Source organism: Urocampus carinirostris, chromosome 9, assembly GCF_059441175.1.
Source record: "Urocampus carinirostris isolate Australia breed hairy pipefish chromosome 9, RoL_Ucar_1.0, whole genome shotgun sequence".
Classification (NCBI taxonomy): domain Eukaryota; kingdom Metazoa; phylum Chordata; class Actinopteri; order Syngnathiformes; family Syngnathidae; genus Urocampus; species Urocampus carinirostris.
The window spans coordinates 6,557,487-6,575,516 of NC_142357.1; the positions used below are offsets into that span (position 1 = coordinate 6,557,487).

Below are 18,030 nucleotides of genomic sequence, written 5' to 3' on the forward strand. Positions count from 1 at the left end.
CCACATGTGAGGTCCTTTCTCAAGGTTTCTCTTTTCTCCTCACACTGAGGTTTTTGAGTTTTTCCTTGCCCGCATGCTGGTTTAAGATCAGGTAATTGTGTAATTTTGTAACTGTAATCCTGTGCAGTCCTTTGAGACATTTTTGTGATTAAGGGCTATATAAATAAATTTGACTTGACTTGACTTGACTTAAAGAAATTACATGTAAGCTCTAAATTTTTAATTTGAGTGAACTGAAACAGAGCCTGCTTGATGTTAATATTTTCCCCTAAAGGGACAGCATGTGTTATTTGACCCAATGACATATGGTGTATGATGTAGTCCAAATGAAAATTAGTGCCGAAAAGCGCAGTGAAGAATACAAACTACGGAGACTCAAAGTAACCAAAAACGTACCCTCTTATTGTTGTGGTAAATACACTTGCATTTGTAGAATAGATTTGCATACATGTAGAAATTTAGAAAGACTTGCTTACAGTTGTGGGAAAAGGTCGGGTAGACATCCTTGAAGATACTCTTGGCAGACATTAAGTTTCCTTGAAGATAGCGTGCAAGGGACGGGACGCTCTGTACTTGATACGTGATACAGGACCGCCTTTTGGGGTGTACTCAATCGAAGCCTAATCGTCACTACCAGCTTTAAAAACATTGTCATGTTCCCAGCTCTCTGAGATCTTCATTGACGCATCAATAAAGTGACATCTCCCTCCGAACGAGGCTGGCTCCTGTCCATTTCCCTTATCCACATATGAGAAGACTTTTCTCTCGATTATCGAACCTCCAATTTCTCCAACATTAAATGGCGCCTCAACGTGGATTGGCACTAATTGAATAAAAAAGAAAAGGGAGGAGGACTTCTCAGTGGAACTGTCTCGAATGAGCGGTTGAGGTAAGGAAAGTTTTTTTTCTCTCCTTGTTTCAATTTGCTTGTCGAGATTCGTGGGAGGACGGGAGCCTGTGACGTCGGAGCTAAATTATGAAAATGCGTGCACGTGGAATTTTCCGTCTATAGTCAGGCCCAAGTTCGGACGGATGAAATATATAGACTGAGTTGAGATTTTTATGTCCGACGGGATTCTGAGCTCAGAGAGTCCTGTTTGTTTTGCGACATGGCTGCTTGAAAAAGAAAAAGGCTATTTTACCTGGATAAAAGGTGCAGCGGCGTCGGTATTTGTATATTTATGATTGTCTTGGGATCTGTGTAAAGCTGTGATAAGACGTCATCATTTGCTGAAGTGACAGTTCGAGAGTAGACGATCTATATATGGTTAATACGGGGCATGTTTTATGTGTTTCCCTAGTCGATTGATGATTGGGAGTCGGACATGTAACCTTGCACTTAAGAAAAAGTGTGGTGCATGGAACCTCGCCATTTTCTACAATCTGAAAGGTTATACCGACGTTAGAAAAATGAGCAGTAATCAGATGTTGTATTATTAAGATATATTCGCATAGAAACAAGCGATACAAAGAATGTGTGAGAATTGCTGACATGTTTTCAGTCTGGGAGATGTCTCATTCGGAAATGTTGGTGTGTGTGCCAGCTGGCGATAATTGTGCGTGTGTCTCTCTGTCTGTGGATGTGTGTTCTGTTCGGTTCGGTTTCTCCCCCGGCCGCCTGAGTGAGAGTGCGCGGGTGATTTATACTTAACTGTTTTTTGTTTTTTTTTTTGTTTTGTTTGGCGTTGGGAGGGGAGTTAAGGACGCATGGATGAATGATGGAGTGACTGCTTATTCTACATTTTACGGTCTTGTATGTGCGTTAAAGTGTCTTGCTTTTTTGTGGGTTATTCTCGCCCCCACCGCTTACCCCCACCACTCTCCGTCTTTCCCTGTGTGAGTTGAGCTCAACCGTGTGTATTCCCGCTCCGATCACCCCCACCCCACCCCCGTCTTTCCCCCGTCTTTCGCTCCTTTACTGTATGGAAAATAAATAAAAGTGGAGGGATTACTTAATTCGTCAAGTGCTCCGTTTGCGTGTGGCCTTTTGATTTGTGAGATCTTGTTCCGATAAACGTGATAAGTATAGTTTGGGTAAATTGAGGAAACAATTTGGCAAGCATTTTCAGATGACAATGAGGAGCAGATTACTCGATCTTGAGGAAGACCATGAAAAATTTAAGAATTTAATTGCTAAGGTGATGTCTTCATTGTCATTTAACCTAGACTAAACATCCGAGTTTGTAAACATGACCGATTTAACAGGATTCAGAAGTCAGACGCACTGTTGAAAAAGGCTGAAGATGGACAGAAAAACAAGCAAAGAACAAACAAAGACGTTCACTCATCCGTTGTCTGCGCCGCTTGTCTACAGCAGGGTCGTGGGGACACTGGAGCACATCCAGGCTGTCCTCAAACAGTGAGCAGGGGGCAATCTGAACTGATTGCAGCCAGTTTCGAGGAGAAAGAGGTAGACAACTGGGCACCAAGGTCAGTGTGGCACTGATAAAGCTCATGGGCGCATTCCTACAGCGGATTACGAGTGGAACGTCACAATGGACTGAGCCAGACGGCCAAGGCCGTCGACGGGGCGGTGATAACGAACAACACGAGTCTGCATTGAATCACGCTAGAATCTTGTTGATTGACGTAGTGTTTACAAATCTGAGGAATATTGATACGTTTGGATTGTGAATTATTTTATTTTTAACACAGAAATACTGCAAAAATTGTATTTTGAATCTGCTTTCCAGGAAAACGGTGATGTGTCTCCAGATGCAGGAGCATCAGGAGGATTATTAAGGAGAATAGGTAACAGGGGAATACCTTTGACTTTATATCAGATACAAGTGCACAATTTAAAAATATTATGCAAGGGGGGGGTGTGAAATAGCTGGAGAAATAAGGGTGTAGGTCTCCGTATTTACAGGCCACGGTAGACGGAGAGAATAATAATAGGAAGGAGTAATAGGAATAATAGGAGCAGTGCCATCAAAAGATCTAGGTGCGGAAACAGTAATTAGGTTTTTGATTAGAGAAGTTATTCCGCGATTTGGCATACCGTCAGAAATAAGCTCGGATAACGGTGCGGCATTTGTTCAAATGGTCGTGAAGGGCATCTTACAAAAACTACACATTAAACAACGGTTCGGTGGGGTTTATCAACAAAGTCAAGGGATGGTGGAAAAGAGTAAATGGAATATTAAAATCAAAGATAAACAAGATCTTTGTGAGTACTAGGCTCAACTGAGGGGATGCGCTACAGTTAGCGCTGATGAGTGATCGCATGCAAACTCATTGGATCACGCATTTAACACCGCATGAAATGCTAACAGGCAGACCAGCGCCGCATCTGGGAGGTCCCTATAAGGGGCCGCCACTTGAGCAACTACAAACTGAACTGAGAGACTGTATGAGACAATTGACGGCTGTCATCTACCGGCTGGTTAAGAGACAAGAGCCCAAGGTCGAACAACCATTTGAAAAGACGTCCCAGGGGATCTCGTCTACATCAAGGTTTCGACGAAAGAGGAACCATCCGAGGCGTGAAGGACCGTACACCGTCGTGAGGGCAACACTGGCCGCAGTCCAGGTCGAGGGCAGCTCAAAAGGGTACCATCTGAACCACTGTACCACGGCTCACGCTGCCACCGTCAACGAGACCAAGCAAGATCAACAGGGCAGTAACGTTAAAATTAGGAAAACAAGATGTGGATGACAAAGCTGTGTGTGATAATAAATTGTCTGATATGATTGTTACTAGGAGCAGAGCTCGAGAAATCGCAGCGGCGAATGGAAATTGTGGTTCCGAAAGTGCAACCGGAGATCCAAAAAGCGACGCTGCAGTTGCAGACCATGACGCATCCTAGAGACAGCGGCCCGGTTAAGTGTGACACTACTGTATGACATGCCAAAACGGTTGAGGATTTGGAAAGTACAAGTACATTTTACCTCATGAAGGGCTCAATGGCCCTGAGGTATGGAAGCTCGAAAGTACCAAAATTAAAAATATTACAGGAAAGAAAAAATGTGAGATATGACGAAAATGTGTAAAATATAATTCTTAGAATATGGTTTCGTAAGAGACATGCACTCGAAATCTTTTAAAGGGACAGTGTGTATAAATTGACCCCAAGATGTCTCTGCACTGTGGAGTGCAACCGAAATAAAAGTGCTTAACAGGATGAATAGGAGAGTCACAGTGCCCACATAAGCACTATTATCCACTGCCTCTAGGTGATGCTCATGTTATGTTATGGAAAACTCCAGTAACTCCAGTTTACAGTCACGTAGTCACACCAGCAGTCCCTGTTTTGGATATAAATTGCTAAAAATACTTTATAAGAAAGCTAATTAAACGATTTAGGTTCACTATCAAGACATTTCTAATAAAAACTCGCAGGAAAAAACCTTAACCGAGAACGAACGTTTTATCCAGAAGCTGTAGCAAAGAAACTCAAACGTTTTGATTGGGTAAGTGCTAGGAACTATAAACAGGACATGCGCACTTTTACTCCATTGCCCAGCGCCTGTGCTAAAAGTAAATACGTAAGTATCTTCAGTTGTAGGAATTTTTGACATTTTCACAAAATAACTTGGCTTGCATCAGGTTTTGAATCAATAATTTGAGACAAATTGACAGACAAAATGAGCCTCAGCACTCATAGGTGACGGCGGGAGGGAGTCGAATTTTAAGTCACTCAACACTCAAAACGTCACACAGTGAAAATTAAAATCACTGAATGAAAGTACCGTAGAAATACTACGACAGTAATACGGTAATAGAGAAATGCCCCTAGAGGTATACTAAACAATATCACAAAACTAACGATTCAATATAGTACTTTAAAACAAAGAAATAGTACACTACATCAATTAAAAATAAATAAAAAAAATAAATAACTACAGAACTAAATACCAAGTTAAGTGCAAGAAGGGCATTTATGAGCTGGCTCTCTTCAATAAATTGAGAAAGAAGCAGTTTTGTCCAATGAAAAAGACTGACTTAACCAATTACCAACAGCAATGACGTAATCTCGAAGCGACGAGATCTCATTAGCTAAGATCGGCGTGCAGAAGAATAAAAACTCGTACAGCAGAACCAAAGTAACGATGATGTAATGCGTTGAATCTTTGTTAAAGAGGAATTAAATGATAATGACAATTTAAAGGAAAAGTTTGCGTCCCCAGCATGAATGATGCATCTGGGACACAGGTACATGGTGAAATGAAAACACTGAGTGTATAATACAAGATAATTATACAGAATAGTTTAAAAAGAAAGAATGTTTAAATAACAAAACTAATCATCATGAATAAAGTATCTATCTATCTATCTATCTATCTATCTCTCGTTGAATATGCGAATGGCAAAAGGGTAAGAATTTTTAAGACGTGTAGTTATGCTCCTAATAAAGCAAGGGCGAGTAAAACAAAGAAGACGACTGGGAACCGTCCATAATGTCAGTGTCCATCTTTTCGTTGGTTATAAATGGACAAATTCAAAAGAGGCGTAATACGTAAAAGGATTGTTTCCTTAGTTTTTCTCATATTCAATAATAGATTACTAGTGGTATGAATGATTTCGAATTATCAAAAATTGAAAGAAGTTTGAAAATGACGACATATTATCACAGGGAAGAAAATTGGAGACTAGAAATCATTAATAACGTAGCTGAAGCTATTTCAGTCACTGAATGAAATATTTCTTTTAAAAAGAAAAGAAAAAGAAAAACAAAGGGAACTAAGACAATTGCGTAAAAACGAAGATTGTTGCGCGGAATAAAAGATTAAGATAGTAATATAAAATAAATACGATTCAACAAGATAATTCATAAGTGACAAGTAGGTATTGCTTTATATCGAATCAACAATAAGAGATTATGATTACAGAGGGATGAAAAGACAATTAGAAATTTTTGACATTGAGTTCGAGTTGGCAGTTTTTTTTTAGGACAATTGAGTCCACACTGAATTTTTTAGAATGAGTGTTACGTTCGACAAATGATTAATAAATGTGAAACAATAGCTGACTTATGGTTTGGTTAAGTTAAAATGAAACATTGTCTATGGAAAAGAGCATTTTTTTTTTAGAAGACAATGAGAAAAAGATTGATCAATCCTGGAAAGGATTAAAGGAATTAAAAATAACGGATTAATAGATTTCGAGACATATCATGGTGATTTAAAAATATAACTGCATGGGAAATGAATGGAAATTAATTAAACTAAGATAATGTCTACTAGTACTTAAATTTAGAGAAAAATTTAGAAATTGAATAACCTGGCTAATTCACTAAAACAGGGGTGTCAAACTCATTTTAACTCGGGGGCCACACTAAAGAACAAACATTCTCTCGGGGGCCGGACTAGTACATTAGAGAGAAAGAAAATGAGAAAGTGCAAAAGAGAGGGCGAGAAAAAGAGAGAGAGAGAAAGAAAAAGATAGAGAAAGAGAGAAGGGGAAAGCAAAATAGAGAGAAAGAGAAAAAAAAGAGAAAATGAAGAGAGAGCAAAATAAAGTAAAAAGACTGAGAGAAAAAGAGAGACGAGGGGAGTGAAAGAGAGATAATGGTTGAGAGAAAAAGGGAGGAAGAGAGAGAAAGAATATACAAGTACAGCGTTTGTGAGAGCCACCTGGCTTTGCCAACATCAAGTTGACATATTTCAACCTGCAGCTTGTTTTTCTCTTGCGCTTCACTGAGTGTTGTCGCGGGCCGGATTCAATCCCTTAGCGGGCCTGATCTGGCCCGCGGGCCGCCTGTTTGACACCTGTGCACTAAAACATCTCAGTACGTAATCACGATAAAACTTAACGAGACTCTAAGTGCCCCTGAATTCCACAAAAAAGTTAACCTAGTATATTGTTTTGCTTTAATTCTGAAATAAAAGAAAAAAGAAACACTAAGACAAACATACAACATAAGTTATTTAAATAAGGATAATTTGCTGAAAATTGGGTATGAAAAACTCGCGACAAAAGTATGAAAAACAACACATTATGTAGTGTTTTTGGATTTCCCCAGGGTCTTGAAAAGCACTATATAAATCCAGACCATTTATGATGGAATGGAATATACCTTTACGGACATAGTTACAAAACGGGTTCACATATTGTAACTGACAATTAAATTTGGCATGACACTCCATCTTCAGAGTTAGGTAAAGGAACGGAAAAGATAAGGTTATAGTTATAATTAATACAATATTTACACAAGAATGTGCATTTAAAATGTTACATACAGTTGAGGTTTGTGTAAATATGCATTTGGTGAAAAATAGTCATTGTAGTGCAAAAAAGGTTGTCAGCATTGTGCAAAACATATAACAGTATTTTTATAGATAAGCTATGAAAATAAAAAGAAATTATTAAAAGGATCAATATCTAATTGAAGGCAAATAAACATAGACATAACATGTTGTTTTGCTTTAGAATAAGAAGATACGTACCACGCAATACATAAAATTTTATTATAGAAAAAGATGCTGAGCACAGGGGTGAACGAATTAATCAGATAGATAGATAGATAGATAGATACTTTACTCATCCCCTGAGGGAAATTCACATTTCCAGCAGCATCCCTGAGCTGAGAACAATACAATAATAAAGCCAAAAGAATACAATATACAAATACCCAGTGTGACGTGCAAATGCCCACTTTAGCATGTTATATAGAGTAACTAAATAGTGCTACACAGAATACATATTGCAGTAAGATTCGGTAATGTCCAATGTAGGTGGTGTTGTTTAGTGTACGTATTTTTGCGAGTTGAAACCCATATCCATAGGATAGAAAGTAATCCAAGTGTTGCAAGGCACTGATAAAGTAAGCAAAAATAAATAAACAAATAAATAAATCACAAAAGTAGCGAAAATAACACGGGAGCTGCTGGAGTGGCTGCCATTCGTGACGGCGCCGGAAGTAACATTATCAAATACATTTTTCCACAATTGGGTCAGAATTAAACCTCTAGGGTTTAATCCAGCCATTCATGTGCAGTAGACCAGAGGAGAACAAGAAATGGGATGGTAGAGTATTACAATGATGTAAATCCTACTACAGAAATTCTATGAAATTACTAGAAAACGGAATATAGAGCTTGAAAACCGGGACATAGTATATGGTACGGCTATAATTCTAAAAAGACCAACTACAGAAATTCTGCAAGAATACTGCTACAAAACTACAACAGCATTAATACTAGCGCTACTAAAAAAAAAAATCCTTCAAAAATACTACAACAGACTTCGAAAATATTACAGAATCTTATTTTGTAAATATTATAAGATACTACTGCTGGAATGGTTGAGTTAAGTGCAGACCGGACCAGAACTCAATCGCTTAACGACCAGTTACTTTTATTCAGCAAAATTGTCCAACGCTCAGGGAAAAAACAAAACAGCAACTGGCCTACAGGCAAACGGGAACTCAGACTAGGAATACTCATAAAACAGGCTTTTACTCAGATTGGGCAAGCCCTTAAGAAGGACACACGCAAATTAGACGGTCGCCACGGCGACCATGCTGGACATGACAGAAATACTACATACGTGCACAACTACAATAACACAGTTGTACCTCTACTTATAAGTTTAATTGGTTCTAGCAGTAAATATGGAATGATGAAACTATTGTAAATCGAAACACATTATCAATTTGAATCAATTGGATTGAAACGGGATTAGTCCGTTCCGAAAGCAAACGAACCTTGTTGAATCAACTGCAACTGCCCTGAAGGTATGCTGGTGTTCAGTAGGGGTTCATACATATACACAAAATAGATAAACATGAAATAAATATAATGAAATATAACATCATAACTGTAAATGAGAAAAACTGGGTGTGTCCCCAGGCTCGTGACGCCAAAAGTTGCCCACCCTTGACTTAGAACCATCGTTTTTGGGACAATGGACTGGTGGTTAATTGCGCTTTTAATGACGGATTTCTTTTTAGGTTCTTTTTAAGAAGCAGAATGTTGGAAAAAAAATTTGAGCTGATTGTAGGCGATGATGAAATAGGTCGATAAATTCTCTATAGAGCGTGACGTCTCGTTTGGTCTCATGTTATAGTCGTCATAGTTCCATTCCACTCCATTTAGTTATTAGTATTGATACGACGACACACACACACGCACACTGCTGTCGTCTTAATAAAACTGAATCGTCTCTGCACCGCACAACACAGTGGCCACGATCACACTCTCAGTCCACTCTTGGCGCCCATACTCAGTCATCCCTCTCCTCAGAGCGCCCTAAACCTTGCTTCCTTGATTGAGTAGAAGGACGTGTATGAATAGTGCAATTGCGATAGAAGAGTAGTTTGAATTACTGAGTATTATGGGATGAGTCAGACGAAAGGGAAACGTGCAACCAGTCGGAGTGCCGATGGACTACCAGAAACCAAATGTGTTAACGACAGTACAGACTAAAGTGACGGATAATATGCTAAACCTTAATGTGACGATACAGGCGAGAAGGGTACCGACACACCAAAGTCCAGAGTAACCTACACCCACGGTGACAGCACTGAAGAGTGAGGTTAAAACGCCGACAGCCAAAAATGAGTGCACGGCCAGTACGTAAAATTCGGGAAATTGTGTAGAAGAGGAAAACCATAACCCTAACTCGGTAGTTGTGTAGGCACATGGTCTCAATGTGCACTGACTTAATTAGACTAATTAACTTAAATTTTTGTGGGCCATCTGTCTTGTTTTGTGTTTTATGTTTGTTCAATGTTGTAAGTGTTTGTATTCTTTCCTGTATACTTATCTTTCTTGTCTTATATGGTTGTCCAGCGCTGGCGTTTAAGCGGCCCACGTAACTGAAAGGATTAACAGAAAAATATCGAAGGAAAAGGAAAAAGGGAACAATACAGTACTCATTGAGACGAGAAAAACGTTTTTAAAGAGGAAGACGGTTTAAAATGTATTGTTTTAGATAGAACCGATAGCACGTCTCGTTAGGAATCGAAAAGGTTCGTTTTTTTTTTTAAGAAATCGTTTTGACGCTAAGGGTGTGCAACATAACGTCCGAGAGCCTATGACGTTCCCAGAAAAATAAATGTTTTTTCAGTTGGAAAACGATGAATTTAGGGGTGAAAAGTCTAGAAAAATTATGTTTGGTTATTTTAGGTGCTTTAGATTATGTTAATGCCAGAATAACACCAAGAAAGGATAGAATAATAACAAAAAGAAAAAAAGTTAACCTATTCCGGTTTTCAGTTCAAAATTGGAAAATTAAGGAATGTGAAGACGGGGAAAAATCCAATTGAGTGAATTGGAATGGAGTAATTTGAGAATGAAAAGCATTGTTATACGAAAGTAGTGGAATATCGTGAGTAAATACTTTCTTTTCATTGAATATGGAGGAAAAATTCATTGAGTCGAATAAAAATGAGTGAGATGAATCATTGTGAATCAATGCACGTCGTTTTCACATTAAGTAGGTGAAGCTAAGATAGTAGATTGAATTGGTTTGGAAAGAAGAATAAAAAATAAATAAAAAATAAATAAATAAATAAATAAGTGAGATGGTTATATGTCAATTTCCCATTAAACTAGTGGGCTAAAAAGCATGTGTTAGAGGGCGTAGGAGAAGGGAAAGTTATGTAGAAAATGGATTGTTGGCAGAGCAAGTAAGGAAGTTACAAATACAGAAAGATAAAAGTTAGTAAAAGAAAGTGAGAAGGGGAAAAGAAAGTAGACATTAAGGAAGAGAGGGACATACAAGTAAGATAAGAAGGTAGAAAGGGGAAAAGAAAGTAGACATTAAGGAAGAAATGAAAAGGGGAAAAAGTAATTAAATGAAATATTTTTGTTGACAATTGGCCGGAGTTAAAGAGCATATATTCCGGATGGACGTGTATATCTAGATACCATCGGACAACCGAGAGGAATTCCAGAGGAATTTAAAGTTGGGAATAAAATTAAGTCTGGATTAGAATCGATATTTATCTGGATAACTCCAAATAAGAATGCAGAATGGATTAATTACATTTATTACAACCAGCAACGTTTTATTAATTACACTAACGAGGCCTTTAGTGCAATAGGAGAACAGTTACATGAGACATCTAGGATGGCCTGGCAGAATGGTCAGGCCCTCGATTTTCTCTTAGTCAGTAAAGGAGGCGTGTGTCATATGATAAAGGAGGAATGCTGTACTTATATACCTTTAAATACATCCGAAGCAGGAAGCTTCACAAAAGCACTGTCAAAGATTTGTGAGTTGAGCAATGAAGTGACAGTAAATACTGAAAAGAACAGTATCTCTTTTGATTGGTTCTCGTCTACATTTGGGTACTGGGGTGGTATGTTAGCGAAGGGGGAAATTTTTGTACTAACTGTCGTAATAATTATGTGTTTGTTGTGTTTCTGTGCCATACCTATTCTTAAAACAGGAATTCTTAAGACTTTTGGAGAACAAATGACAGTAGTGGCTAATGCTAGGGTGGCAGAAGCTCAATGAGCACAGTTAGTGATTAAATATCCAAGCCTATTCCTTAGTGAGGAAGAACAGATGACTCAACTAAATTCAACGCCTTGAATTTTATCTGGCAACGTTAATAGTCAGTCTACATTATAATAAAAAATGGAGCATCTGCGGAAAGAGACACATATGATGATCTGGACTGAATACGATATCAATTAGCACTATTGTTAAACACGCAACACACTATAAAGCACTAGGAATAACAGCAACAAATATATTGATTTCTAATTGTGATTCTTTTGTTGGTATGTCACACTGCCGGGGAACAGGCTGCTGTCTGGGATGGTCAGGATGCATCGTCGCTTCCGGGTTTTTGGCTTTTTTTGCCCATACTTTCTGAGGTTTTGGGGTACCCGTTGCAGCAAGATGGTGGACAATTATGTCAGCTCATTCTAGGTGAGCTCATGTTATGAAAAAAAAGCAATTTTTTTTACCCTACAAGTATTATTAAAAAGGTTTATATGATGGTTAAGGAATTCTTTTTTAAATTTCTTACCAATCAGGGATCATTTTACCACCAGGAGTGTCTTGGGCAAGTAGAGTTTGGTGGCACCCATCCCTCTACAGGCTGATAGTAAAGCTATGTTGCCTATTACCATTAGGAGGTGCTTACTAATACACATTGTCCCTTTAAGGAAGCCAGCTCTTGTAGCTCAAAAACTATGAACAAATCTTCACACAGAGGTTAAAAATGAATTTGATAAAGATTGAAATTTAAACTGTATTTAGAGTCATTGGAACTCTGCGTAATATCTGACCACTACATGGGGGGGGTTGTTCTTAGCAGTGAAAGGCAGGACACACACAAACTCATTTTTTGTTGGACCTATAGAATCAACAAGGAGGTACTTTTATAAGCCATTTGAAACGTGTTTCTCTCTGAAAAGCTTCAAATAAAAAATTAGGAGTCGACTGCCAGTGACATCACTACACATGACTTAGAGCCAGAGGTGGGTAGTAACCAGTGTTCCCTCTAAGCTGCGCGAGTGCGCAGTTGCGCACTGCTCGCACATTCTCAGCGCACAAGAAAATCTAGCCAGCGCACAAAAATGAGGGCTCAAAATTACTAATTAAAAAGCAACTCAAGTCAAAGTTACAGTTCTTGTAGGTAAAAATACACGGGTTCCCCTGAGGTTGTGTCCTAAATGTGGTATTTTGAAGTCGAGTCGAATTAGAACGAGGTTTAGTAAAGTTAGTAGAGTTTGTCGGGGACCGGCTTCTTCGGCTCGGCTCGCTAAAAGGAACCGGCTCTTTCGGGTCCTACCGGCTCTTCAGGTTGTTTTTGCTTCTTTAATCCCAACATGACCAAATATTATGTAAAATTATGCACAAAATGACTTAAAGGAAGGGGGGAATAGAACAAAAAAAAAAAGTAGTGGAAAGGTGAGAAAAAAAGAAACAAAAGGAAGAGATAAACAGCAGGAAATATTTAGAAAAGAGCCAGAAAAAAAGAAAAGAAAGAAATGTAGGAAAAAAGTAAATAGAGAACAAAAAGAAAAAGTAACAGCTCGGAAAAAATAAACACAATGAGATTTTTTTTTAAAGGAATTTAAAAAAATGTAGTAAAAACACGGAAAAAAGAAGAAAAGGTTTGTGTTGGATTCAAATCATTTCCAATTATATCAAGTGAATCTTGTTGCCAACATTGTACTTCCACAAAAAATGTGATTAAGTACAGTTCTGTATCTTACAACTGACTAAATAACCCCCCAAAAATGGTAATATTATGCGACAAAATATATCAGGAATTAAAAAGAAATGGATATCTTGTTAAAGAATTGTAAGAACAAACGACGTTTGTAGGCCGTACAACCTTTACAATAGTACATGAGTCAATCCATTCAGAAGAGAAAAATAATTTTGCATTGCCGGAAACTCAGCAAAATGTAACTTGATGTCAAGTTTTGGTCATGTTTGATAATTAATTATCTTGCCACACTTGGGATTATGGTTGCTCACTGTTGTTTCAAGCATTGCTCACCGACTTTGTGTGAACGCTCAGACCCGTGGAAAATTAGAGGGACCATTGGTAGTAATGGAGTGCATTTACTCCTTTACATTTACTTGAGTAGGTTTTGGGTAATTTTTTACTTCGATGTGTATTTTTACAGGCCCATACTTTTACTTGAGTAAATTTGTGATGAAAAAAACAGTACTTTTACTCGGCTACGTTTGGCAACATTTAAGTTGTTACTTCGTTACTTAATAAATTCCCTCCATGTAAGTACACGTCTGTCTTTAGTATAAAGGAGACCTCCGGCAGGCCTCTACCAATCAAAACGTAGCAGCCTTGTCATGTGAAAGGACTTTTACGTGTGAAACAAATCGAAAGTGTCGCTTAGCAATACTGACTATGAAAACACCGAAGAGGAGGCGCACTCACATCAAAAGCATGTTCCCCTTAAAAAGGATACAAAACGTCAACTACAATATGCCATGTATCCTTTGTTTGTCTAAACAATTTTTCTGCATTCAAGAATACAACATCGAACTTGAAGAAACATGTATCGGTCAGTTTCCTAAATTCTTATTTTAACTTTACTTTGGTTTATATGGTATTTATTACTTGCTTGTTTTATCCTTGTTTTATTGTTGTTTGATATTCTGTGTACACCTCCGACTTACGTACATTCGACTTACGGATTCCGGAAGTCCCAATCATTTTTTTCGAGATGTCGTAAAATATCCGGACATTGCTGTTAGATTTTGTATTGTGTGCACCTTTTTCAGAGTAGAGGACAGTGCTGTAGTGCTTCTTTCCGCCGCATGGCACTGTGAGAGGTCACCCAGCATCCACCCCGAAGAAGAAATCAGACTTCTACTTCCCATTTCGTGTGCAATCATAACAACCCGTATTGTATCACTAGCGCGCTAAGAACTTTGACGTTTTTCTTGTTTAATATCTCGTGCATCCATTCAATATGTTTGGTGTAAAGTGTAAGGAAGAGGCGAGCCGTTTCTTTTGAAACGAAAGTGGAATAAGAAAGCTTGATGCGTTTGAGAAAATGTTTGGAGCGCTTTTTTTCGGCCACTTTTTACCACGGAGGGGGACCTCTTAATTCGGAAGTAAAAAAGTAAGTAAAACCTCACTCAACCTCATTATTTATCTTTATAGAGCATATTACTTTTATTTTTTTTTTAGTACAAAACAATACAGGTTACTTATACAAGCCTTAAACATACTTATATGAACCTTAAATACACAAAATATAGCACTGAAGCAACTTACGAACAAATCCAACTGACTAACAATCGTCCGGAACCTCACTCGTTCATACGTCAGGCAGCATCTGTACAGCGATCTTGGGTGTCCTGAAAGCTGCTTTGAAGTAAAATGTATTATTATCATCCTCAACCATCCAGCGTTTTGGATTTAAGCTTACTGTTCTAAAAAATATTTTTACATTAAATACGTTTAAAGGAAGCCTTTTTTCTCTGCTGTATGTGCAGTACATATAGATTTAGCCACACACACACACACACACACACACACACACACACACACACACACACACACACACACACACACACACACACACACACACACACACACACACACGTATGTGAGCGTGTAACCCTTTTTCACCAAATACTTTTTTACTTTTACTCAAGTAAGTATTTGAATGACTACTTTTACTTCTGCATGAGTAATGTTATTCGATGTAACAATACTTTTACTTGAGTACAATTTTTGGCTACTCTACCTACCTCTTCTTTGAACCAAATTGTGCTAGACCACAAGAGCTGTACACATCCCATTAGTTCCATCAGCCAGGCTGTTTTTTGAAGGTTAAGACAGTCAAAGCCAGAGAAAGTGGTGCTGCTCCATTGCCTAATATGATCTGACCTTATATAGATATAAGGTGCTCATCACTTCTTTGCCTACCTGTAAAATGCTTCAATTTTGTTCAGTTTTGAAAAGGCGAGGTTGGAATTGGACAATTTCAAAAAACAGTGGTCAGTAAGCCCTAAACATTTTTTGAAGTCACAACTAATTCGTATCTGTTTTATCTGCAGTCTGAATGCAGCCAAAATATCACTACTCTTTAAAAAAATGTTGTAAAGCTCACTAAAGGTCAACTTAATCGACAACCTTTCTACGAATACTTATTTTGTGGCGATTGATAAGTTTAAAGTTTAGTAGACACTCAAAATTTTGAGAGAAGACATCGAAGGATTTTGAATTTGCAAGGAGGACAGGGAGAGAAGCCAAACCTCAGATAAGAGAGTTCAACCTGGTCCAAAGGCCCTCCCTGAGCCCTTTCTTTTTATTTAATCTCCAAACAAAATCAAATCCATTCTAAATGGTGTGGAAATCAAAAAACGGCAACATGGTTGATAGTGATATTGATGTAAACAGTTAATTATAGCCAAGACAATGAACAACAGTGCGCAAAAATAGTCAAAATACTGAACTGGCATCCTATGCATCTTTTTTGCTGGTGTCTAATATTAAAAACAGAAACACTTATTAACGAGACTTTGGCTCTTAAAATTAAAGTTTGCATTGTATAAAATTGCTAACATTACTAACTATAATTGTTTTTTTGTTTTGGTTTTTAGAAAAAGGCTAAAAATGGTTCAATTTTAAAAATAAATGTTGCACTTAATCAGTCTTGTTTTTAAATCAATAATTACTTAGTATTGATACAACATTTGTCAAAACAACCCATAATGACTAATGAATTTTTTTTTTTCCGTGCAATGGTGGCTTTAAATTCTCATGTGATAATGGCCTTAACCGTCATCAGATGAATTTGTTGGAAATCTTAATGAGAAAATACTGTATATCAAAATGATATCGTATGCGATAACTACTGTATAGTACGTTATTACGGCTATTATTGCATACTAGGTATGAGAGTTGTTAAGGCCATTGTCACTTTAAATTAAGGAATTTTACACATTATTAATCGCAAGATTTAAACGTTAATTTGAATAACTGATATGGTCTTTTAACCTCTCATGCATGAAACAAAAATGATAATGAGATAAAAGTAGTGCCGTTTTTGCATGAGGTTAACGAATCAAACATTCCGAATACAAGATGTTACATCTCTTTTAGCAATAAATGTCAATATTTGATGGGTCAAAGCTCTAAAATGTATGTTCAAATGTATCTCAAATTTGGTATTTAGAGTTTTGTAATTGTGATATCAAAAAGTGCTCCAAGTTTCATTAAAGATGTAAGTCTGCTCTGAAAGCATCGTCAGGTTAGGTGTAGAACTCACAACCCGATTTCCTTTATGGGACGGCAATCTTTTTGTTTGTAGCAAGTACCCCAATTGAATGGTTGTAGGAACTATTTGATCGTGACAGACGCATGGAGAAAAGACGATTGAGAAAACTCTCTCCAGAGAAAAAGTAGAGCAACGGGTCAAAACATGAATTGGCGGCAGCCAGACACAGCGTCACCACAACTGACTTCTGCATAACAATCTTTTCAGAACAGGAAGTGTCCGTCCGGTACAAAGAGTGTATGTGGATGGAACGTTGCACATGGTAGGGCAGGAAGCTAACCAAAAAAGTCAGTAGGACAATAACAATCATTCGAATGGCCTTCTGGCCTGTTCTTTGTTTACGTCGAGTTCCCGGGCTGCGGTAAAGAAGGGTCTGTATAATGCCCGCATAGCAAATCAGTATAATAAGGAAAGGGAGGAGAAAACCCATTACTAAAGACCAATAGTTGAACATGACTACCTTCGACACATCCTGACCTATCGGAGGTTCAAAGCATTTTGTTTTATTGGTGAGTGGGTCAAATTTCTGGCCGAACATCAGGAAGGGTGACGATGAAAGACAGATGAAAATCCAAATGCCCACGCACACGAGGCGTGCACGTTTGACCGTCACCATGAGCCGGTTCTGCACGGGGAATACAATAGCCAAGAAACGGGTCAGGGACATGGCTGCCAGGAAGTAAATACTGCAGTACAGGTTGACATAAAGGGCCCATGAGGTGACGCGACAAAGGAAGTCCCCCTGGTTCCACTGTCCCTTTTGGACGTAATAAACCACTCTCATTGGTAGAGTACTAACGCACAGCAGATCCGACACAGCCAGGTTGAACATGTAAACTTGGAACGGAGAGCTCGGGCGGTACGTTCCAATCAGCACCACCAAGGCGAAGCCGTTTCCAGCGAGACCCAACACAGTGATGACGGAGTAGGATGTCGAATAAACTTGATTACGGAAGTCATCGATGGATGGACAGAGAGAAGAGTTGATTTCATTGCTGTGCGGCTCATTAGATTGCTCCATCTGCGGCAGCTGAAACAAGGACAGATTATGATATTGTGTGGAAGACACAATCAAAAATGGCAAATAGGTACCGTAAATTCGGGACTACAGAATTCACCTGGTTCAAATCCGCATCCGCAAATATAAGGATCTAACTGAACCTGATTTTTTTTAGGGCTTAAACAGTCATAAAAATGAACTCATTCATGTCCATTTCTTACACACACAGAAAAAACTGTGGGGAAATGCTTAGTACGTAAAAGTGACACATTGTACCGTAATTAAGATACTCGTTTGTGAATTCATTCAGTGCCATAACGTATAAATACGTTTTCAGAAGCATTGTCCCTAGGTGTGAA

At 38.2% G+C, this 18,030-nt stretch overlaps 1 protein-coding gene across 1 annotated transcript; it reads right to left on the minus strand.

Moving 5' to 3' along the window:
- Positions 1-16,675: 16,675 nt before the first annotated feature.
- cysltr1 (cysteinyl leukotriene receptor 1) lies at positions 16,676-17,692 on the minus strand. Its single transcript, XM_088344331.1, has one exon. The coding sequence runs from the start codon at positions 17,690-17,692 to the stop codon at positions 16,676-16,678; it is 1,017 nt and encodes a 338-aa protein (XP_088200457.1).
- Between the last annotated feature and the right edge of the window lie 338 nt (positions 17,693-18,030).

What these genes read in the sequence shown, in the direction of transcription:
- cysltr1 (XM_088344331.1), bottom strand. Translation starts at nt 17,692, where the DNA reads ATGGAGCAATCTAATGAGCCGCACAGCAATGAAATCAACTCTTCTCTC.